This window comes from Pituophis catenifer, unplaced genomic scaffold (assembly GCF_029215685.1).
Source record: "Pituophis catenifer annectens isolate HBS135680 unplaced genomic scaffold, rPitCat1.0.hap2 SCAF_6, whole genome shotgun sequence".
Lineage (NCBI taxonomy): Eukaryota > Metazoa > Chordata > Lepidosauria > Squamata > Colubridae > Pituophis > Pituophis catenifer.
In genome coordinates this window covers 4,591,926-4,616,012 of record NW_027256886.1, presented here as the reverse complement: position 1 = coordinate 4,616,012, position 24,087 = coordinate 4,591,926, and the positions used below count along the sequence as shown (strand labels likewise).

At 45.1% G+C, this 24,087-nt stretch overlaps 1 protein-coding gene across 1 annotated transcript in view; it reads right to left on the bottom strand.

The window, feature by feature from the left end:
• Positions 1–490: 490 nt before the first annotated feature.
• ABCF3 (ATP binding cassette subfamily F member 3) overlaps positions 491–24,087 on the bottom strand; it is a 41,939-nt gene continuing 18,342 nt past the window's right edge. The window contains exons 11-21 of the mRNA XM_070946498.1: positions 22,719–22,741; positions 20,281–20,336; positions 19,941–20,141; positions 18,637–18,713; positions 16,795–16,839; positions 14,490–14,622; positions 11,909–11,997; positions 9,219–9,310; positions 6,978–7,110; positions 5,858–5,945; positions 491–1,738 (exon numbers count right to left, since the gene is read on the bottom strand). Coding sequence (XP_070802599.1) covers positions 1,580–1,738; positions 5,858–5,945; positions 6,978–7,110; positions 9,219–9,310; positions 11,909–11,997; positions 14,490–14,622; positions 16,795–16,839; positions 18,637–18,713; positions 19,941–20,141; positions 20,281–20,336; positions 22,719–22,741 — 1,096 coding nt within the window. The 3' untranslated portion in view covers positions 491–1,579. The remainder of the gene's footprint in view (positions 1,739–5,857; positions 5,946–6,977; positions 7,111–9,218; positions 9,311–11,908; positions 11,998–14,489; positions 14,623–16,794; positions 16,840–18,636; positions 18,714–19,940; positions 20,142–20,280; positions 20,337–22,718; positions 22,742–24,087) is intronic.

The following is a 24,087-nucleotide window of genomic DNA, read 5'->3' as shown; positions in this document are numbered from 1 at the left end:
AGTGGGGCTGAAGAACAGCTGGAGCCTGTTTCCAGGGTGCGCATGCGCAGAGCTGCCAGGAGAAGGGAACAGCTAAGGAACAAGGGCCGACTCAGGAGTAAAGCCACAGATGGACGGTGAATGGCCCCTCCCATAGGGATTAAAGAGGAGCAAAAAGGGAGGGGAGTCTGCAGGAGACGATTAGTTCGCTTAATTGGTTCGTGACTCTCAGAGACTCCTTGCCAAGTTTTGAAGATATCGGCCTGGCAGCTCTCCAAGCCAGGTAAGGTCTGTGGCTGTAAATTCTCCCTTGAAAGACTTTGCTGGATGTGAATGAGAGGAATTCACAGTAACTTAATAAAAAGGGTTTTTTTGTTGGGACAAGGAATCTGCTTCATGCTCTTCGGTCAGAACAACTACCTGTATACAATCAACTCTGGTGGACACTGGCCCCCCCAGTGTAAAAATTACCTGTGCTGTTTAAAAAAAAAAAAAAATGAAACCCAAGACTAGAGAGATCCATTTTATTTACACGGCAAATCTCAGTGCTGATGAACAGGGGATTGAAAGTGTAACGTTGCAATGTGAAACCACTTAATTTTATTATCGAGACATGGTGCGTTAGCTGGGACACATCTTAACCCTACATGGAGTTGAGACCTTTGAGAGACTCGGGAGACCAATTTTTAGATATAAGGCCCCCCTCCCCCCAAATAAAACCCAGAACAGCCAAGGCCACCACCTTCTGGAAGAAAAGGAAAAGCTGCTGCGTTTCCGCCATCCTTGTACCCTGCATACAGTAAGTGTCGCTTTTTTGTTATCGTGGTGTGTCTCCCTCGTGACAGGATCACACCCGAGAATGGAAACGAAGACGGGCTCCTATCCCCATACAAAAAGCATCACCATCTGACGGGGGAGAGGGAAAAGGGGAGGAAATTTAAGGCTACGCCATGAAAAAAAAAAACAGAAGCCATTTCAAGAGAACTTGGCTTGCTTGCTTGAGTGGTGCTTGGAGTGGTGCTGCAACTCTTCCCAAAGGTGGTGGGTGGGGGTGGGGGTGGGGGAGGGAGAGAAGGCAAGAAACGATCCAGTTTCCAAAGGACGGTTTGCAGCTCCAGCCCAATTCCTGGGAGAAGCTACTCAACGTGCAACATTTAGCAGCATCTGACACCCCCCCCCCCCCCGAAAGCCTTCTTTACATTCCTCGGCGGTGGGTTCAGTTCTACCGACAGGCAGGGGGAGAAGAGACAGGACAGCTCGGAGCAGCCATGTCTCTTCCCCATCCCAACTCCCTCCACTACATCAGCCCTGGGCGCCCCCTTCTCCTCCACCTCTCCCTTCAGCTGTCCTTCCATCCCCGCCCAGCAGAGACTTGGCACAGATCCAGCAGCGGAGTTGGCAACTTGGGTTACTTTCGTCCACTTCTCTTTCCCGGCGGATGCTGGTTTCCCGGGGGAAGGAGGGGGTCAGCTTGGCGGTTGGCACAGCCGACGTTCGCCCAACGGCAGTGGAATCCCCCGGCGACTCCATGGGGCGAGTGGGAGGGGTGCTGCAGGGCGTGTTCCGCTCCCCACCAGCTCACGCACACAGTCTGGCGGCTTTATAGGAAACCTTCTTTCCGGAACTGCTCTTGCAAGGTGTCTCTGTACTCGTCGAAGCCGCCCTCGATACGCTGAACGGTGCCGTTGCCGCACACCCACAGCTCTTTGCACACCAGCCGGATGAACCGTTCGTCGTGCGAAACTAGGATCAAGCCACCCTAGAACAAAAAGGGAGAGAGGGAGGGAGGCTCACATCACAAGAGCCTTGGTGGCACAGCAGACTAAAGTACTGTTAAGTAACACCAGCTGCCTGCAATTACTGCAAGTTCGAATCTCACCAGGCTCAAGGTTGACTCAGCCTTCCATCCTTTCGAGGTAGGTAAAATGAGGACCCGGTTTGTGGGGGCAATAAGCTGACTTTGTATAAAAAAGAACACCGCTTGGGGTGGGGGGCAAAAGCCCTACTAAGCAGGTATACACAAAAGTATGAAGGCTATTGCTTAACACATTGTAAGCCGCCCTGAGTCTCCAGAGAAGGGCAGCATATAAATCGAACCAATAAATAAATAAATAAACTGGGCAGAGCGTATGCCGCAAGGTCAGCTGTTCCCTCACTACAACTTCCTTGCCGTTTGGTTTTTAATACGATGAAAAGCCCTTGGTGCTCCCTGAGCTTGGTTGATTTCTTGCAGAGGTTTTGATCCCTGTCCACGTAACACTGATGATGTGATCTAGTCTGGGTAATGAAATGTCTGCAAGAAAACAGCCAAGCTCAGAGAGCACCTCGTTTCAACCTTGAGCTACAAATATTCTCCTTTAGCAATAGCAATAGCCCTTAAGACTTATATACCGCTTCGTAGTGCTTTACAGCATTATGGTTTACAGCACGGGTGTCAAACTCGATTTCATTGAGGGCCACATCAGGATTGTGGGCGTGGCTGGGTGGGGTGGGGGGGGCTGTGTCCAACTCAACAGTCACTCGTGCTGGGGGTGCCTGTGGTGGTCCGAGCGCTCTGCCAGCAAAAACGGAGTCCCAAACTCTGTTTTTGGCTGCGATAGCCTTGTGCAATCCTCCGCCAGCGAAAACGGAGTTGGGAGTGCTGTCCGCGGCCCTCGCGAGCTCTATTTTTGGCTGCAACCCTCTGACAGTGAAAACAGAGCTTGGGAGGGCCACACACAGCCCTCCTGAGCTCTATTTTCACTGGCAGAGGCACCGCGGGCCGGTCCTTCGATGTTTCCAAGGCAGCCCGCGGGCCAGATCTAAGGACTCCACGGGCCACATCCGGCCCCCGGGCCTTGAGTTTGACCCCCCCTGGTTTACCAAGTCAGCATATTTTCCCCCAACAATCTGAGTCCTCATTTTGTGGGTCGAAGGATTTTACGGGAGGAAGGAAGCATTTTACTTATGAAGGATGGAAGGCTGAATCAACCTTGAGCCGGTCAGGATCGAACTCCTGGTGTGTGGGCAGTGTCAGCCTGCAATAATGCATTCTAACCACTGTGCCCCTAGGGTCAATTAAAATCCTAATTAAAATTGTCAATTAACCTCCCCTTGCCATTAGTAGAATTTCTATTTGAAGATCTGTTCTGGATTATGACAACAGTTGGTTGACCTTCCCTGGGCCTGGAAGTCAAGCAAGATGAGGACTTGGATGAGAAACCTTTAAGAATACCAGCCCGTAGATTAAATTGGACTAACTATCAGCTTTGGAAGCCATATTAGGCCAGAAGCTTCCATGCTGCCACCAACATTAAGGGCAAGCCACCCTCCAGATTGTTAGGCTGTTGAAGTTGTCTGAGCTTGGCTTTCTTTCTTTTCTTTTCTTTTTTGCTTTTAAAAAACAAACTTTATTAAATTTAAAAAGATAAAATTATATAAAACATTCACAACCTTAAAATTACAATCAGCAATGCTAATCACAACAAACAAACTAAATATATGTAATATATATAAGTACAAATATAAACAGTGACTTATTTCCTCTTTTATCTTAATGACGGTGTATGATTATTACTTTTAATTTCTTACTAAATTTTAACTTTACCTTCTTTTCCATTGGTTTATCCACTCATATCAACTATCCCACACCTTAAAATACTGTGAGTCTTATCTTTCAATTTCAACGTTAGTCTATTCATTTCTGCGCATATATAAATGCTTGGCTTTCTTTTCATTTCCAGACATTTCCTTGTCTACGTAGAGCATGTCTGCAATGACATGTCTGCAAATAAAAACTCAAGCTGAAAATTCCTACAAGCTAGCTAAACTGCTCTTGAAGATGGTTGAGAAGAACCTTATGCAGATGCCTCCATGAAGTCACCAATCCTGAGCTTGATTTGGTACCTTTGCCATCACCAAGGAGCCTTGGTGGCGTAGCGGACTAAAGTGCTGTTAAGTAGCACTTAGCTGCCAGCTGCCTGCAATTAGTGCAAGTTCAAATCTCACCAGGCTCAAGGTTGACTCAGCCTTCCATCCTTCCGAGGTAGGTAAAATGAGGACCCGGATTGTGGGGGCAATAAACTGACTTTGTATAAAAAAAGAACACCGCTTAGAGGGGGCCCGAAAGCCCTACTAAGCAGCTATATACAAAAGTATGAAGGCTATTGCTTAACGCATTGTAAGCCGCCCTGAGTCTCTGGAGAAGGGTGGCATATAAAATGAACAAATAAATAAATAAATAAATAATAAATCTTCGATAAAAAGCAAAGAACGAGGAAAGCCCAGTTAGTCATCCCCAGCCTGGGTATTTTCTGGTTTGCTTGGAAAATGTGGACACTGTAATGTCAGCAGGTTTGGAGAATACAGGTAGTCCTCAACTTACGACAGTTCACTTAGTGACCGTTCAAAGTTACAACAGTACTGAAAAAACTTGACTTATGGCTGTTTTTCAGGCTTATGACCGTTGCGGTATTCCCACGGTCACATGATCAAAATTCAGATGCTTAGCCAACGGACTCATACTTATGACGGCTGCAGTGTACCTGGAGGCACGTGATCGCCTTTTGCGACTTTCGGACAAGCCAAGTCAATGGGGAAGCCGGAGTCACTTAACAACCGGGTTACTCATTTAACAACCGCAGCGATTCACTTAACAAACGTGGCAAGAAAAGTCGTCCAATGGGGCAAAACTCACTTCACAAATTTCTCACTTAGCAACATAAATTTGGGGCTCGATTGTGGCTGCAAGTTGAGGACTACCTATATCACCTTGGGGAAGACTGAGTTAATCTCCACTGGCTACAGTGGACTACTACTTAGAGTGTGTATTAAACTTCGGGCTAATTGTCCTATATTGGCGAAGCTTTACACTGTCCTATGATGGGGAAGCTTTAAAGCAGAGCTCTTCAAATTTAGCAGCTTTAAGACTTGTGGACTTCAACTCCCAGAATTCTCCAGCCGGCATAACATAACTGGCTGGAGAATTCTGGGAGTTGAAGTCCACAAGTCTTAAAGCTGCCAAGTTTGAAGACCTCTGCTTTAAAGGGAACCACGGTGCAAGATCAAAAATCAAGGTAGCTCTCTGTTTTGTCTGCTCCATGACATCATTTTTCCACTTGCCCTTCTGTTTCTCAAAGATTTAAAAAAAAAAAAAACACCACCACACAACAGGATTTATTATAGGATTTGGTTATGATTAAACAGGCTCTGTGGTGTTTTGCATTCAGCCTACTGAAGTAACTCTGGAGTGGGAACTTAGCGCCGAAGGGCAAACACCATAAAGCAGCAGTGCTTTTTCTTGGGATTGTGTGACAGATTGTACAGCAGTGGAGAAAGATGCGGCTGCTTTAAGCAGTTACAGAAAGAGGCTACATGGTGTGAAACATCTTTTGAGATCCAATTTCAAGCACAGACCTATTATCAGCCCACAATTTCCCTCTAAAATTAAATTAAACTAAACTAAACTAAACTAAACTAAACTAAACTAAACTAAACTAAACTAAACTAAACTAAACTAAACTAAACCAAAAGAGTGAATTAAATCTGTAGCTCCTGACATGCTGTCAGTGCTGCAGAGCAGTGGTGCGTTTCAAATTTTTTTATTAACGGTTCTGTGGGTGTGGCTTGGTGGGCGTGGCATGGCTTGGTGGGTGTGGTTTGATGGGCGTGGCAAGGGAAGGATACTGTAAAATCTCCATTCCCTCCCCACTCCAGAGGAAGGTTACTGTAAAATCCCCATTTCTTCCTGATCAGCTGGGACTTGGGAGGCAGAGAATAGATGGGGTCGGGGCCAGTCAGAATTTTTAACTACCGGTTTTCCGAACTACTCAAAATTTCCGCTACCGGTTCTCCAGAACTGGTCAGAACCTGCTGAAACCCACCTCTGATGCAGACTTACCCGGAATTTGTTGAGTGCTTTTGCTAGAGCTTCTATGGTTTCCATGTCCAGGTGGTTTGTTGGTTCATCCAGTATATAGAAGTTGGGGCTACAAGGGGGGGAAAAATGCAATTATAGTACAGGCAATTCTTGATTTTACAACTTTGAGGCTGAAATTATCACCATAATTCCATCATGGTGGTCATTAAGTGGGTCATCCCAGGACCAGGCCTGATTTTACTACCTTTTTTTGAGGCACTTGTTAAGGGAGTGTGATGGTCGTAAAGCAAAACGCAGCTGTCACCAAGCAAAGCCAATGTCTACAATGGGCGGGTTTTTTTTTTTTTTTGCTGGAAAATGGAAATAAATGCGGCTTCCGGCAAAAAAAAAAAGTCATAAATTGTGCTCGTGTGACTGTCGGATGCTGCAAATGGCCATAAATGGGGGCTAATTGGTAAGTGCCAAAAATATGATCTTGTTCCCTCTCCATGTTAAGGACACCCTCTCTGCCAGTAGTGAAATGTAAAATTTGTTACTACCGGTTCTGTGGGCGTGGCTTGGTGGTGGTGGTGGTGTAATGTGACTGAGTGGGCGTGGCCAACTTTTTTTTTTTTTAACTTTTAAAACCATTTTTTCTGCAACCTCTTCAGCAGAAGAGGTTGTAAAAAAAATGCTTTTGAAAGCCTCTGACGATCAAGCAACTCAGCTGGGATCGTCAGAGGCTTTTAAAAGCATTTTTTTCTACAACCTCTTCGGATGAAGAGGTTGTAGAAAATCCCAGCTGAGCCGCGATCCCAGCTGAGCCGTGTGATCATCAGAGGCTTTTTTTTTTATTATTTTTAAAAGCATTTTTTCAGCCAAAGAGGTTGTAGAAAAAATGCTATTAAAAAAAAGGCTCTGATGATTGCGCGGCTCAGCTGGGCATGGGGGTGGGTGGGAGGGATTTTTGCTACTGGTTCTCCGAACCACCTGCCGCCATTGCTACTGGATTAGGCGATCTGGTCCGAACCGGGAGCATTTCACTCCTGCTCTCTGCCCACTGTTTATATAACGCAAACAAACAAACAAGCAAACAAACAGCCCCCCCCCCCCAACAACAACAACAGAAAACAAACCAACAATAACAACCCAGCAGGATTACCAAGGCATGGTCATCTGGGCAAAAGCCACTCTGCTCTTTTGGCCCCCAGATAGGCTGGCAACAGGGCGGACGGCCAATTCTCCGGAGACTCCGTAGCATCCCAGCTGATGACGGTACTCCTCCTCCGATTTCCCTAAATCACGTGGAGCAGAAAAAAGAGGTGTGAAACCCAATGTCTAAAACGTTATAAGCAGTTGTGGTTTCAATTTCGTTTGCTCCCGGTTTGCTCGTGGGTGCGCGCATGCGCAGAGACGTCCGGGCAGGTGGGCGGAGCTTCCTGCCATTGCCGCTACCGATTCGCCCGATCTGGGGCAAACCGGTAGCAACTCTTATAAGAGCCGAGGTGGCGCAGTGGTTAGAGTGCAGTACTGCAGCTAGTTCAGCTGACTGCTAGTTCAGCAGATCAGCGGATCAAATCTCAGTGGCTCAAGGTTGACTCAGCCTTCCATCCTTCCGAGGTGGGTAAAATGAGGACCCAGATTGTTGGGGGCAATATGCTATTTAGTATACTGTCTTTGGTGTAAGCCGCTCAGAGTCCTCGGGGAGAGGGTGGCATAGAAATATGAATAATAAAATAAAATAAACTCACCACTGGTTATAAGGCAAGATAGCTAAACCAAAATCTCGTTATCCCAATGGCCAGGTGTGACTGGGAAGCCAGGCTGAGGGATGCTACAAGCCATGATGATAAGGGCTTACGGGGGTTAAACATTGCAATTTGGAACATTCATTTGTGACTGGATTCACACTGCATCTTAAGAGGCGACTGTTTTAAACATGCTTGTTGAGGCAGAACGGTCTAACATTAAACCACACCTCCCACGGTTTATCAACCGTGGAGCCGTTGGTGTCTCTGCGAGGTTGGTTGTTTGCTTGCCGATGTTTTATTACCTGGCTAGGTAACATCGTCAACGCTGGTCATTATGAGGTTTGCTCCCTGTTTATAGACAGTAGCTTGCCTTCCCCGTGTTGGTAGGGTATGGTTTTCTCCTTGGTAGTGCCTAGTTTAGGCTATTGTTTTCTGCTTGGTTGTTTGTCTGGGGTTAATCCCTGCTTATCTGGGTGTTCAGCCCTGAGAACTACGGATATTCTCCTTCATTGGTTTACAAATGCTAATGGGCAAATTTATTCACAGTGGTATGAATTCGGCCACAGTGGCTGATAGACCATGGTTTGTGGCTTATTCAAGGAGATGCAAAAAATGGGACTAGGGGCCTATAAAGCCCGCCAGCATACTTTCTCTGCCTCTCAGATTCAATGAGAATAGATGAGCCAAAAGCAATCTCGGTGAAGAGGTTGTAAAAAAATGCTTTCAAAAGGCTCTGACGATCCCAGATGAGTTGCCTGATCGTCAGAGGCATTTAAAAGAAGAAAAAGGGTTTTTTTCTTTTAAAAGCCTTTGATGATCCCAGCTGAGCTGCGCGATCATCAAAGGCTTTTTTTTTTACTTTTAAAAGCATTTTTTCGGTTGAAGAGGTTGTAGAAAAAATGTTTTTAAAAGTAAAAAAAAGGCTCTGATGATTGTGCGGCTCAGCTGGGCATGGGGAGGGGGGCAGGGATTTTTGCTACCAGTTCTCCAAACCACCCGCCTCCATCGCTACCGGATCGGGCGATCTGGTCCGAACTGGGAACATTTCACCCCTGCCCTAATCCCTTCCCCCCACCTATGTTAAGAGATGGGAAGAGGGAAAATGAGTGTCTTAAGACCAATGCCATAACATCGATGCCTTTTGGTCTATGGGTTTGACAAAAGCCAGTGTGGCCCACTGATCAATAAAAATAGCTGCTGGCTTAACATGTTCCAGGAACCTTTGCCAATTAACTCAGGATAAAAAGCCATGTTTTAGAATGAGGTTGTAACTCAAGTCACTGTCTTTAATCTTCAGTGTTCAGTAAACACAGCAAGGCAGGGAAAAGTGCGCTTAAAAGTATTTCTGATGGTTAACCATGTAGGCCATGAAATTGCAGGAACTGAAATCTAACAAATTTATTTATTATTTTATTTGTTTAAATTTCTATACCGCCCTTCTCCAATATAGGACTCAGGGCGGTGAACAGCCAAAGTAAAAACAAGACATACAAAATCTAAAAACTGTTTAAAATAATTAAATAATCTGCCGTAATTAAAAGATTCCAATTTAAAATCAGTTTAAAATTTAACTCAAGCCAGCCCAGCTAGCTGAAATAAATGGGTTTTCAGGGCCCGACGAAAAATTGTGAGAGGGCATTTTGGCAACTTACCTGGAAACTTTTTTGCTAGTAGTTCTGTAGCACTAATATCCAAATCCAATTGATCCACATGATGTTGGCTGAAATAGCCAATTTTAAGATTTCTGCCCGGCAGGAAAAAAAAAAAAAAAACATTATTAAAACTAGAGTTTAAAATGGCCTATTATTGAAAACATTAGCCAAAGGAATAACTCTGATTTTTTTTCAAGATAAAAAGTGTTCCCTTGCCTGACAAGGAGAGAATAAGAGGGATAAATTGAACTTGGCTTCTGTGGCTTAAGGAGACGTATTTCTTACTGCGGTTCTATCACAGCTGTGGAAAATTTCAGGATCCATTCCAAAAAGGGATTCTCGTGCACAGGTTGTGCTGACATAATATCTAATCTATAACTCTTCAAAGAATCCACATTTTTTTCCCTCAGGATCACTCAACAGCAGCAAAGGGCTGCGTCTTTTTCAAGGTCAGCTTGGTTTCCCTCAACTTGGAGGGATAGAGATATGGGAGGGGAATAGGAGGAGACAAGGCTGGCACTGTTCAGGGCCTGGTATTCTGCAGCCCTTAAAGCAGGGTTTCTCAATCTTAAAATGGACGGACTTCGACTCCCAGAATTCTCCAGCCGGCCATGCTGCCTGGGCAATTCTGGGAGTTGAAGCCCACCTAATTTAAAGTTGCCATGGCTGAGAAACACCGTCTTCGAGTGATACAGAAGAGCAGGAAAGTAGGGCAGAGATCGGAAGCAACAGCAATGTTGCATCTCCCAGCTAACATTAGGAAGCTAAGAGTAGCGATCTTCCCCTAATGAAGGAAGGAAGGAGGAGCAGGGGAAAAAAAGTAGCTTCATTCAGCTTTTGAGCTAATAGGCCTTGGCCTGAGCTGGGATGGTGCTTCGAAGTGGAGCTTAGGATGCACACAATGTGGCCTTTAGCCTGTGAATTCAAAACCGCTGTTCTAGTCCAATGTGCTGAGATTTTACCCAAAGTTTCCCATCTTTACCGAAAGATTAAAAGCTTATCTCCAAAGTAGACAGAAAGCAACGTAATAGATTCTATTCTATTCTGTTCTGTTCTGTTCTGTTCTGTTATATCTATTCTATGTTATATCTAGATTCTATCATATCTCAAGATCTAAAATGGACACCTAAAACATCAAAAACGTAATCAAAAAAGCACAACAAAGAATGTTCTTTCTGCGCCAACTCAGAAACCTCAAACTGCCCAAGGAGCTGCTGATCCAGTTCTACAGAGGAATTATTGAGTCTGTCATCTGCACCTCTATAACTGTCTGGTTTGGCTCTGCAACCCAACAAGACAGACACAGACTGCAGAGGATAATTAGAACTGCAGAAAAAACAATGGCTACCAACCTGCCTTCCACTGAGGACCTGTATACTGCACAAGTCAAAAAGAGGGCTGTGAAAATATTTACAGACCCTTCACATCCTGGACATAAACTGTTTCAACTCCTATCCTCAAAATGACGCTATAGAGCGCTGCACACCAGAACAACTAGACACAAGAACATTTTTTCCCCGAACGCCATCACTCTGCTAACCAAATAATTCCCTCAACACTGACAAACTATTCACTAAGGCTGCATTACTATTACTATTAATCTTCTCATTGTTCCTATCACCCATCTCCTCCCACTTATGACTGTATGACTGTAACTTGTTGCTGTATCCTTATGATTTAGATTGTTTCTTAGTATGATTCGATTGCTTATTTGTACCCTATGACTATCATTAAGTGTTGTTACCTTATGATTCTTGACGAATGTATCTTTTCTTTTTAAGAAAACACCCTGTTGTTCCACCAGGCCGGGCTATCAACATAATTTTAAATTGGGTGTTTTAAATTTCTGGGGTTTTAAATTGAGCCGAATTATTTAATAATTTTAATAATTTTAATTGATGTTTGTCTTGTACTTTTATTAGGCTGTACACCGCCCTGAGTCCTTCGGGAGAAGGGCAGTATAGAAATAAAATTATTATTATTATTATTATTATTATTATTATTATTATTATTATTATTATTATTATTATTTACAATGAGAGCATATGCACTAAAGACAAATTCCTTGTGTGGCCAATCACACTTGGCCAATAAAGAATTCTATTCTATTTTATTCATTTTATTTTTCAAATTCCTATACCGCCCTTCTCCCGAAGGACTCAGGGCGGTGTACAGCCAACTTTTACAATATAAAAGTTAAAAACAATTTAAAATTATTAAATAGTTTGGCCAATAATCTAAAATAAAATAACCCATTAAAATAATATTTTAGGCCTGCTTGATGGAATAATAATGTTTTAAGGGTGCGGCGAAAGGTACTAAGGTCAGGAATCCGACAAATCTCCGGGGGCAGCTCGTTCCAGAGGGCAGATGCTCCCACAGAGAAGGCTCTTCCCCTGGGGGGGTCGCCAGTCGACACTATCTAACCGATGGCACCCTGAGGAGACCCTCTCTGTGGGAGCGTGCTGGTCGATGGGAGGCTATCGGAGGCAGAAGGCGGTCTCGTAAATTCAATTCAATTCAATTCAATTCAATTCAATTCAATTCAATTCAATTCAATTCAATTCAATTCAAAAGCACATGTGGCTCAGGAATCTGGGATGCTATGAATTACTTAGCAACAAGTCAGCAATTTTCTACGAGTGTCTTCTCATTCTACCCTATCTCTGTAACGGTGGTTTGAAATCTACCTGTGAGCGTGTCTAATCCCTCGCACCGGTGCCAGGTCTCCCATCAGGATCTTCAGCATGGTAGATTTGCCAGCTCCGTTCTCTCCCACCTAGAAGTAAAACGATATAGGAATTACAGAAACATCTTGCCGAGTTCTATGTTAGGATTCCAGAACTCAAGAGAAACGGGAGAAAACTTACTCTGATGCATGTGTATTTACTTATAGCCCTTTTAATCTGCTTTTCAATCGAAGAAAAATAGCTGATTGACAAGCAATGGAAGAAAAGGATGGGAAGGGATGGAGGAAGCCGTAATAAATTCGAGGACTAATCCCTAACATTTAAGAATTGTTGTGGCCAAATGAAATGGTGATAAAACACTGCCATCTATTGATGCTATACAGCCTGATACTTTTCTTTTTTTTTTGCTTTTTGGTCCTCAAATGCAAATCTTTAGGTATAGCAGTATGCCAGAAAAGGTGCATATAGGTTGAAGTAAAGTTAAATGTACTTGCCAGTTAAAGAAACTAGGAGAAGTTATTTAAATTATTTTAAATTTATTTCTGCTGAGCAAAGCAGCAGCAATAGTAATAGCACTTAAGACTTATATACCGCTTTACAGCCCTAAGCGGTTTATAGAGTCAGCATATTGCCCCCAACAATATTTAAATTTAAGTTATTTAATTGGGTTTTGATAGGGGTTTTAAATAACTATTTTAGCTGAGTGTTTTAAATTTGGCCAGTGATTGAATTATTTTAATAAATTTTTAAATTTTTGTCTTGTATAGTGTTTTTACCATGGCTGTTCACCGCCCTGAGTCCTTCGGGAGAAGGGCGGTATATAAATATAATAAAGGAAAGGAAAGGAAAGGAAAGTAAGCAGAACTGCCAAGCGTTAAACCATTATATGTCATTGGCTGAGATGGGCGGTCATAGAAATCAATCAATCAAGGCAACAAATGTGACATGCAGCTTTATGAAAATTATGGACACCAATCTGTCACACATATTAGCCAAATTCTTGGGATATTTATTGGTCGCAAAATTGTTTTGCATAAAACTTCCTTTTAAAAATGCTTGTAAAAGGCTCTGACGATCCCAGCTGAGATGCCTGATTGTCAGAGGCTTTTTTTTTCTTTTAAAAACATTTTTTCTATAACCTCCTCAGCCAAAGAGGTTGTAGAAAAAATGCTTTTAAAAGAAAAAAAAAAGCCTCTGATGATCGCGTGGCTCAGCTGGGCATGGGGGGGGGGGGGGCAGGGATTTTTTGCTACCGGTTCTCCAAACCACCCACCGTCAACGCTACCGGATCAGGCGATCCGGTCCGAACCGAGAGCATATTGTATGCACCCAGGCCAGAAATATTTCTGCTGAGCAAAGCAGCAGCAATAGTAATAGCACTTAAGACTTATATACCACTTTACAGCCCTCTCTAAGCGGTTTACAGAGTCAGCATATTGCCCCCAACAATCTGGGTCCTTATTTTACTGACCTTGGAAAGCTGAGTCAACCTTGAGCCGGTCAGGATCGAACTCCTGGTGTATGGGCAGAGTCAGCCTGAAATGCTGCATTTTAACCACTGTGCAACCACAGCTCCTAGGTCAGTGATGGCTAACCTTTTTGCCATCGCGTGCCAGGAGAGGGGGGGCGGAGGAGGGTCGCGTGCGCAAGTGCCCACGCGCATGCGTGTGCAACCCCCTCCCCCCCCAGCTCCTGGCACATGATGGCCTGGTAGGCCCGTTTTTCTTTCTTACCTGGTTCCAGATCCTCTCTGTGTATCTGGGAAGGGCGAAAACAGCCTTTCCCACTCCCTTGGAGGCCCTACGGAGGCTGAAAGGGCCCATTTCCCAACTTTGGTGGGACAGGAAGTGATGTTTTTTGCTGTCCCCCCAGCCTCCAGAACCACTCTAGGAGTTTCCAGGAGCCTTTCTAGGAGTCTCTGGAGGCTGGGGACAGGAAAAAATGTCACTTCCTGTCCCACCGGGAGTCAGGAAATGGGCCCTTTCAGCCTCCATAGGGCCTCCAAGGGAGTGGGAAAGGCTGTTTTCGCCCTTCCCAGATACACAGAGGATATCTGAAGCTAGGTAAGAAAGAAAAACGGGCCTTTCCCACCCCCCCACAGGCCCTCCAGAGGCAGGAAACAGCCTGTTTCCCTACTTCTGGTGGACCCAGAAGGGCCGAAAATCAGCTGGCCGGCATGCGCATGCGCCCCAGAGCTGAGCTAGCGTGCCCACTAATATGGCTCCGCGTGCCACCTGTGGCACGCGTGCCATAGGTTCGCCATCACGGTCCTAGGTCTTATTAGGCCCTTCTGTTAAAAACACTTGTACCCTGTTTCCCCCAAAATAAGACATCCCCTGATAATAAGTCCAATTGGGCTTTTGAGCACATGGCAATAAGCCCAAACGCTTATTTCAGGGTTCAAAAAAAATATAAGACACGGTTTTATTTTCGGGGAAACACGGTAGCATTTCTTTTTTCTTGGTCTATCCACTGCTACAAAACAGTTGCTGAGCTATTGGAGTTTTCGTTTCTTTGTTTGTGGTAGGGAATGCTTTATCGCTTCCACATAATTAACCTTTTGCCAAATATTTCATCTTACCACACAGATGCGAGAGTCCAGGTCAGCAGAGACAGAGAGGGTGCAGAAGATGTAGTTATTGGGCTCGTAGTAAAAATCCACTTCATCGAGTTGTAAGATGGGAGGAGAAAACTTCTCAAAGCCATCTGGGAACCTAAAGGGGGGAAGGGAAGGAAAAAAAGGTCCAGGGGAATGAGCAAAAATGGATGTGGCCAAAAGGTCCCTTGTTGCTTCTATTAGATCAGGAGAATCAGCTTGGCATTAATTTTGCCTTATGAAGAACATACTATGGTAGGAATACATAGCAGTTACATTTTACACAATGTCGTTTTTAATGGAATAATAAGGATGCATTGCAGGCATCATTTAGAGCAGGGGTGTCAAACTCAAGGCCCGTGGAGCCAGACCGTGGGGTGCTTAGATCTGACATGCGGGGCTGCCCTGGAAACAGCAAAGGACCAGCCCGTGGTGCCTCTGCCAGTGAAAATGGAGCTCGGGGGGGGGGGGGGGGGGCTGCACACGTGGCCTCAAGAGGGACGGCGAGGTTCCTCTGGAGGATAAGGCGCTCTCCATGGTCTTGCCTTCCTCTGCTGGTGACAATGGATTCCGCCCAGCCCAGCCCCGCCCAGGCCACCACAGGTGCCCCCAACATGGGTGATGTCAAGCTGGCCACGCCCACCCAGGCCATGCCCACCCGGCCCCCGGAGGTCCAACACAACCCTGATGCGGCCCTCAATGAAATCAAGTTTGACACCCTTGATTTAGAGGTATGGAGCCGTGTGTGTGTGTGTGTGTGTGGCGCATGCATGCCCACACTCATAATTATATGCGCCCTGTACCCGTGCATGCGGACCCCTCCCCCCCCGGCACGCGATGGCATGGTAGACCTGTTTTTCTTTCTCCCCAGCCTCCAAAGCCTTTCTAGGAGTCTGGGGAGGGTGAAAACGGCCTTCTCCACACCCCGGAGGCCAGAAATGGCCCATTTGCCAACTTCCGGAAGATGGCAAACGGGCCGTTTCCGGCCTCCGGGGGGCTGGGGAAGGCCGTTTTCACCCTCCCCAGACTCCTAGAAAGGCTCTGGAGGCTGGGGAGAGTGAAAAACGGGCCTTCCCCACCATCCCCTGAGGTCCTCCAGATGCAGGAAACAGCCAGTTTCCCTACTTCTGATGGGTCCAGAAGGCCCGAAAATCAGTTGGCCAGCATGCACATGCGCGCCAGAGCTAAGCTCGCATGCCCACTGATATGGCTACGTGTGCCACCTGTGGCACGCGTGCCATAGGTTCGCTATCACGGGTCTAGGATGCATATTATTGCCATTTTTGTTGTAGCTACACAGTCCTGCAACCAGACAATGCCTAGATAGGGGGGACTTGTCTGGAAAAACAGGAATTGCTGCCTGAAGAAAAGCTAGGATAATGACTTATCAAATAATGAATTAACTTGAGTCAAGTAATATAGAATAGAATAACAGAGTTGGAAGGGACTTTGGAGATCTTCTAGTCCAACCCCCTGCCCAGGCAGGAAACCCTACACCACTTCAGACAAATGGTTATCTAGCATCTTCTTAAAAATTTCCAGTGTTGGAACATTCACAACTTCTGGAGGCAAGTTGTTCCACTGATTAATTGTTCTGTCAGGAAGTTTCTCCTTAGTTCTAGGTTGCTTCTCTCCTTGATTAGTTTCCACTCATTGCTTCTTGTCCTACCCTCAGGTGCTTTGAAGAATAGCTTGACTCCCTCTTCTTTGTGGCAACCCCTGAGATATTGGAAGACTGCTATCATGTCTCCCTTGGTCCTTCTTTTCATCAAACTAGACATACCCAGTTCCTGCAACCGTTCTTCATATGTTTTAGCCTCCAGTCCCCTAATCATCTTTGTTGCTCTTCTCTGCACTCTTTCTAGAGTCTCAACGTCTTTTTTACATCGTGGTGAACAAAACCTTTCCTTACAAAAACCATACAGGACTGGCCAACCTTATCATTTCTGTCTTGCCAACTAGGTGCCCGAGGCTGGGTGATTTGCCTAAGGCAGTGTTTCTCAACCTCCAACATTTTAAGAGGCATGGACTTCAACTCTCAGAATTCCCCAGCCAAATGGCGATCACGTGACTGCAGGATGCAGCAATAGCCAGAACTTTCAGGACTGGTTGGTTATAAGTATCACTCATTCGGCACTGTTGCAACCGTCGTTGAATGAGTATTGGCTAAGTGAGGACCATCTGTACTGAGTCTGAGAAGGCAGACAGGTGAGTAAGAAGACGTCTGCTCTTCTTTTCCTATGATGGACTAGAAAATTGGGCTTTCTTGTGCCTGTCAAGGTTCACTTACTTCATTATCACTTCAGATTCTTTGTCCACTGGCTTCAGTTTTGGCCTGAGAAAAAAAAAGACAACAATAAGTCTTGTTGCAGTAAATTCAAATTCAAATCTTTATTGTCAGTGCACAACATATGTACAATGAGATTGGTTGAACTCCATCAGTACACCCCCCCCAACATAATACAACTCACAGTGAAGACAGAAAATCCCTAACCCAATAAATCATATTAATCTAGTAATAGATAGGTATCAAATATCCAATCACTAAGCAGACACTTGGAAGCAGATAAATTCTCAGGACTGAGCACTGAAGAACTACTATAACTAGATTCACTAGATCTTGGTTTTCTTTAAAAAGAGAGCTTATTTCCCTTTCCAAGTTATTTTTTCCCCCTAATTCTGTCTCATAAGTGTAAAAGATTTCAAAGACAGAAAAAAAAAGAGTTCACCAATTTCCCTTGGTTCATTATGAAAATCACTTAACACTATATCATCTGAACTGTTCTTTATTTCATCTTTTATGGCAATTAAAAAAAAAGAAAAAAAAATTCAAACCCCCTACCAGTGGGGACAAGAGGAGAGACAAAGATAAATTATTGGGCTAAAATAGCCAATTAGCTATTTCTGGTTTTTTGAATCAGCAAAAAAAAAACTTTTTTTTTTTATTTTTTGCATTCTTTGACAGTGGCCGGTGGAACTTAAAATCAGGATCTCCTCAAGCTGAAGAAAGCAGCCCATGCTTTCCTATTTCTACCAACATCCTGTTAGTATATGTTAGTTACAGTAAGGTTTAAAGCGGGAGTCTTCAAACTTGGCAACTTTAAAGATTTGTGGACTTCAAGTCCCAGAATTCCCCAACCCTGCATGACTGGCTGAGGAATTCTGGGCGTCGAAGTCCACAAGTCTTACCAAGTTGGCAAGTTTGGAGAGCGCCCTGCTTTAAAGAGATAGTAAGCCTTTGCATTAATACTGTTGATAATGTTTACTGCTCTAATGATAACGCAAGTGATTGAGGGATAACTGGGGGCTGAAGAGTGTCAAGGAGCAATCTTTTCCTAACCAAGGAATACTGCACATCCAAATGATGAGAATTAGTGCAAAATATTGCTTTAGTTTATACATTTTGAGACTCATGCTGTATGCCGGGAGCAGGCCGTGCGCCACCATTTAAGAAATTGTGCTAAATCAGCTCCTCAGTCTGTAGATCCTGCAATGATGAACCCTTAAATTGACCTAGGTCCGTGATGGCGAACTATGGCACGCCTGCCACAGGTGGCACACGGAGCCATATCAGTGGGCACGCGAGCATTGCCATAGCTCAGCTGCAGCGCACATTGGCCAACAGATTTTCGGGCCTTCTGGGCCTACCGGAAGTTGGCAAATGGGCTGTTTCTGGCCTCCAGGGGGGTGGGGAAGGCCATTTTCGTCCTCCCCAGGCTCCTAGAAAGCCTCTGGAGCCTGGGGAGGGTGAAAAAATGGGCCTACCAGGCCCACCTTGCCATCACGTACCAAAAGCAGGGGGAGCACGATGGGGGGGGTGTTGTCTGCGCGTGCATGCGTGGGGTGGGGCACATTGAATTGTGGGTGTGGGCACGCACGCACGTGACCCCCTCGCACTCCGCCCCGCTTTTGGTACGCGACGGCAAAAAGGTTAGCCACCACTGAGCTAGGCCAGGGGTGGGCAACTGTGGCCCTTTTACAACCTGTGGACTTCAACTCCCAGAATTCCTGAGATAGCCAAGCTGTCTCAGGAATTCTGGGAGTTGAAGTCCACAGGTTGTAAAAGGGCCACAGTTGCCCACCCCTGGCCTAGGCAATCCACCCAGATGTTCGTTTTCTTTGGGATACTCACAGCTTCTCCAAGAGTTTCAGTTTGCTCTGAACTTGCGACGCCCTGTTTGCATTGTAGCGGAATCGATCGATAAAGACCTGTGGGAGAAAAGCAGAGATGATTCCTGTATCCAGAAGGACGCACCAGCTGCTGCAGGGACAACGGTCTTATTTTAAGGATCTGCTCTTTGCTTACCATATATCACATATCATAGGTAAAGGTAAATGTTCCCTTCACACATATGTGCTAATCGTTCCCAACTCTAGGGGGCGGTGCTCATCTCTGTTTCAAAGCCGAAGAGCCAGCACTGTCCGAAGACGTCTCCGTGGTCATGTGGCCGGCATGACTCAATGCCAAAGCGCACGGAACGCTGTTACCTTCCCACCAACTTGCATTTTTTACGTGCTTTCGAACTGCTAGGTTGGCAGAAGCTGGGACAAGTCACGGGAGCTCACCCCATTACGCGGCACTAGGGATTCGAACTGCTGAACTTTCGACTGACAAGCTCAGCATCTTAGCCACTGAGCCACCGTGTCCCTCTCTCATGTACAATATATCACATCATATATATTCACTATTGTAATGCTCTCTACATGGGCCTCCCCTTGAGGAGCACCCGGAGGCTCCAACTGGCGCAGAGTGCGGCCGCGCGGGTGGTTATGGGAGCAACATGGCGCTCCCGTGTGACACCTCTCCTGCGCGAGCTGCACTGGCTCCCGGTGGTCTTCTGGGTGCGCTTCAAGGTTTTGGTTATCACCTTTAGAGCGCTCCATGGCTTAGGACCTGGTTATTTACGGGACCGCCTACTACCACAAACAGCCCCCACCGGCCGGTACGCTCTCATAGAGAGGGGCTCCTCCGGGTGCCGTCAGCCGAGCAGTGTTGACTGGCGGCCCCCAGGGGGAGGGTCTTCCCTGTGGGGGCACCCACTATCTGGAACGAGCTCCCCCCCGGAGATCCGGAGGATCCCGGATCTGTGCACTTTCCGCCGTGCTCTTAAGACCCTCCTATTCCAGCAAGCCGGCCTGGCCCAATTTTCTCCCCTTTCTATTAAATTTTTAAACTGAAATTTTAATTTGTTTTAAATTATTGGGATTTTTAATTGTCTTGGGCTAAATTATTTAATTTGGTTTTAAATTGTTTCTAACTTTTGTATTTCTGTATTTTATTCTGTGCCTGTTCACCGCCCCGAGTCCTTCGGGAGTAGGGCGGTATACAAATTTAATAAAACAAAACAATAAAACAAACAAAACAATTCAATCGTATTTCATATGGCACTGTCAGATCAGCGTTAGCTGCATCACTAACCACGCTGGCTCTCTGACCTGGATATGCTCCCGGTATTGCTGCTGCGCCTCGTATTCACGCTGCTGGTTTTTGAGCCGTTCCTCTTTGATCTTGACAAAGTTCTCGAAGTCCCCACGGTAACTGTCAAGCCGCTGGGAGTGCAGGTGGATGACATCGGTGGCCACGGCGTTTAAGAAGTTCCGATCGTGAGACACCACAAGGATGGTGGACTGCCAAGTCTAGAAGGGCCCAGAATGCAAAAAAAAAAAAAAAAAGGGCAAAATTGAGGTCTCAGCCAGATCTGAAGGTCCCAAGCTCCTTAAACTAACCCTTGCCCTCCCCCTCAACTGCGGATGGTTTTCCAAATTTTAGACAGACCTGCAAATAGTTTTCCAGCCAGATGATCGCCTTCACGTCCAGCATGTTGGTTGGCTCTGGAAGTGAATTGAAAGAAGGCTGTTTACACAAAGCCCCTTTGGACAAAATTCTCAGGGAAAGACATATACCGTATTTTTCGGAGTATAAGACGCACCTTCCCCCCCCCCCAAAAAAAGGGTTAAAATCTGGGTGCGTCTTATACTCCGAATGTAGCCCCGCCCAGCTTCTCAAAGAGAGGTTTCAGAGGCTGAAAAAAGCATCAGAAATGAAGCTTCAGAAAAAAAGCCTCAAAACAGAGCTTCAGAAAAGAAGCCTCCGAACAGAGCTTCAGATAAGAAGCCCCCAAACAGAGCTTCAGAGGCTTTTTTTCTGAAGCTCTGTTTTGGAGGCTTTCAGAGGCAGAAAAAAAAGCAAAAAAAAAAAGCAAAAAAAAAAAAAAAAAGCAAGGCACAGAGCTCACAACCAAGGAACCTGTTGCTAAAATTCACCTCTGGGAACAGCTGATTGGGGGTATTCCGGGAGAGCGATCCACCTGCCAACCAGCTTTTTTCTTATTTTCCTCCCCAAAAACTAAGGTGCGTCTTATACTCCGAAAAATACTGTAGGTAGTCCTCAATATATGACCACAATTGAGCCCAAAATTTTGATTGTTAAGCAAGACTATTACTAAGTGAGTTTTGCCCCATTTTACAACCTTTGCTTGCTACGTTGTTAAGTGACGCACTGCGGTTGTTAAGTTAGTATCACGATTGCTAAGTGAATCTGTCTTCCCCACTGACTTTCCTTGTCAGAAGCTTGCAAAAGGGGATCATGTGACCCTGGGACACTGCAACTGTCGTAAATATGAGTCAGTGCCAAGTGTCTGAATCTTGGTCACGTGACCATGGGGAGGCGGAATGGTTCTAAGTATGAAAAACGGTTGTAAGTCACTTTTTCAGTGCCGCTGTAACTTCAAACGGTCATTAAACGAATGGTCAGTGTTGATGATGCAATGGTCACATTTGGAATTAAACAGTTCAAAAGAACAATGCCTCCACAGTTCTAATACACCCAGAACATGATTAAAACCAAACGAAGAAATTGAGTTAATTTAAGACAGAGATGGCCAGCTCCTTTGTAACATTTGCAAAATGGCTGAAGGAGCGGGGAGAGCCAACATTTTTTGGTGGACATTGATAAGGTTTTACTTGATGAAACGGGTGCCTAAAATCTTGCAAAGACTTAGGAATCCGTTTTCCCTTCTTCAACCTTTCTTTCAAATTAAGCTGATTTTGGGGTGGTGGGTTACTTTGTTAAATGGGTCCCTTAGCAAGGTTTAAATGAAAAGAAAGACATGATAGCAGTATTCCAGTTTTTGATGGGCCAGAAAGAGGAGAAGGTAAACTTATTTTCCAATGCACCGGAAGGCAAGACAAGAAACAATGGATGGAAACTAATCAAGGAGAGAAGCAACCTGGAATTAAGGAGAAACTTCCTAACGGTGAGGACAATTAATCAGTGGAATAGCTGGCCTTCAGAAGTTGTAGATGTTTCATCACTGGAGGTTTTAAAGAAAAGAAAGGACGGCCACCTGTCTGAAATGGTATAGGGTCTCCTCGATGAGCAGGGGGTTGGACTAGAAGACCTCCAAGGTCCCTTCCAGCTCTATTCCGGAATAAGAGCTGGAAGGGCCTTCTATTCTATTCTCTATTCTGATTAATCAATTAAATCTTCAAAGTTACCCCTTACAATAGAGGCTTAAAATTTTTGGCCAACTTGTGATAGAGATGCCATCTATCTCTGACAACTCCCAACTGCAAGAAAATTGGCCACAAATCCAGATATTCATACATCTGCCAGGTATGGCTGTAGCAATGGTTTCCAATCTAGAGAGCTTCCAAATATTGGAAGTGCACGGACTTCCAACATGGGGAAACACTGGGTCAGAGCAATTGGGAAATCAGCAGTCCAACAGGGGATGGAAAAAAAGTCTACAGCAGTATTCCCTAGAGAATTTTTTTGAGGTTGGTTTGCACCACCCCACTTAGGGATGGGCTGCTGGGGGTTCGTAGGGTTTCGAGAGAACCTCTAGCTAAGATTCTGTGTAGTTCAGAGAACCCCCAAATCCCACTCCTCCAACCCCGCCCCTCCCAGGAGTCCCCATGTGGCCCGTTTTGGATGCAGGTACGTGTAGGGCGCACATGGAGACTCAGGAAGGGCAAAAAAACGGGACTACTGGAAGTTTTCGCCCTCCTGGAGGCTCGAGAAAAGCCTCTGGAGGCTGGGGAGGGCAAAAATGCGCCCCCCCACCCGCTGTGGTGCAGGAGGCTGACTAGGCCATGCCCACCATGGCCACGCTCACCCAGCAACCGGGCAGCGAATCCCTTGCTAAAATTTTTGAAGCCCACCACTGAGCCCACCCCTTCCCTTCTGTCTATGTAGGTCCAGAAAAGACTTACCATCAAGCAGAAGGAGGTCAGGCCTGGGAAAATTAAAATCAACAGAAGAGGAAAGGGAGACAGAAGTATTATTAGTGCAGCAATCATCAATTCTACTTTGGCATTGCTTTGATAGCAGATTTCTCACAAAGCTTTCTATGAAACAACTATGCCCTCTTAATATTTTCATCATCACTGGAAAGCCAATCGTAACTAATCTTTTCAAGTCCAGTTATTTTTGATGGGGAAATTCTTAAAAGTTGCTTAAACCGGCCATTTCTATACAAGTCTGCACTTTTATACCATTGTGCCAGATTTGGCAAAAGGTTTCGCTGTTCTACCCTGTTTCCCCTAAAATAAGACCTCCCCTGATAATAAGCCCTCCCCGAAAATATTTAAATGCATGCACAGCTGGTCCTTGCCATTTCCTCGTTTCCTCCACGTGCCCCAAAATAATAAGACCTCCCTGAAAATAAGGCCAAGCGCTTATTTCGGGTTTCAAAAAAAATATAAGTCAGGGTCTTATTTTCGGGGAAACTCGGTAATATTTCATTATTAAATTTATACCATTCTTATCAATCTGACAATCAAGTGACTTAGCCCCAAATTCTGTAGGTGAACACCTAAAATTTGAAGAAAAAAAAAAAAAAAGGACCCTGCCCAACCTTTAAATTGAGAAAATTCATTACACAGGCATTTTAAAAAGCCGAATGTCTCATTCAATGAAAACGGGGTGATTTGGAAAGGTAAGGAAAGAAAGAAAGAAAGAGACATTAGATTAGTTTCATGCTGATGGATTAGACTGAAAGATTTTCTCACTGCCATGGAAGGCATCTGTCCTTTAAAAAAAAAAAAGTTTCCAATTTTGCAGCAGAACCGGTGCCCTGATTTAAATGTCTATAGAAATTCACAGTCATCCAGTTATCTGAGAAGCTTCTTGCATGAGAAGCAAAATGTCTTCAATGAAATGGAGACTCCTGTTTCATTGAAAAAAGCACCTCCATGATTTAAGCATTCTTTTTCTTTTTGTCCTTTAAATTCTTGGAAAACTTAACTGTTAAGTATCCCCAAATATGTATGTTATCTTTTGTGCACAAAACACATACAGGTTAGTCCTCCCCTTAGGACCGTTCGTTTAGTGACCGTTTGAAGTTAACAATGGCACAGAAAAAAGTGAGATATGAACCGTTTTTCACATTCAATACCTTTGTGCTATCCCCACAATCCCGTGATCAAAATTCAGCCACTTGGCCAACTGGCAATGTATTTAAAACTTTGCAACTTTCAACGGTCACTAAACGAATGGTTGGAAGGCAAGGCTTACCTGTAGCCCAAACACCTGTAATCTCATCTCTCCCTCCACCCCCCCCCCCCACAGCCCAATGCAGTC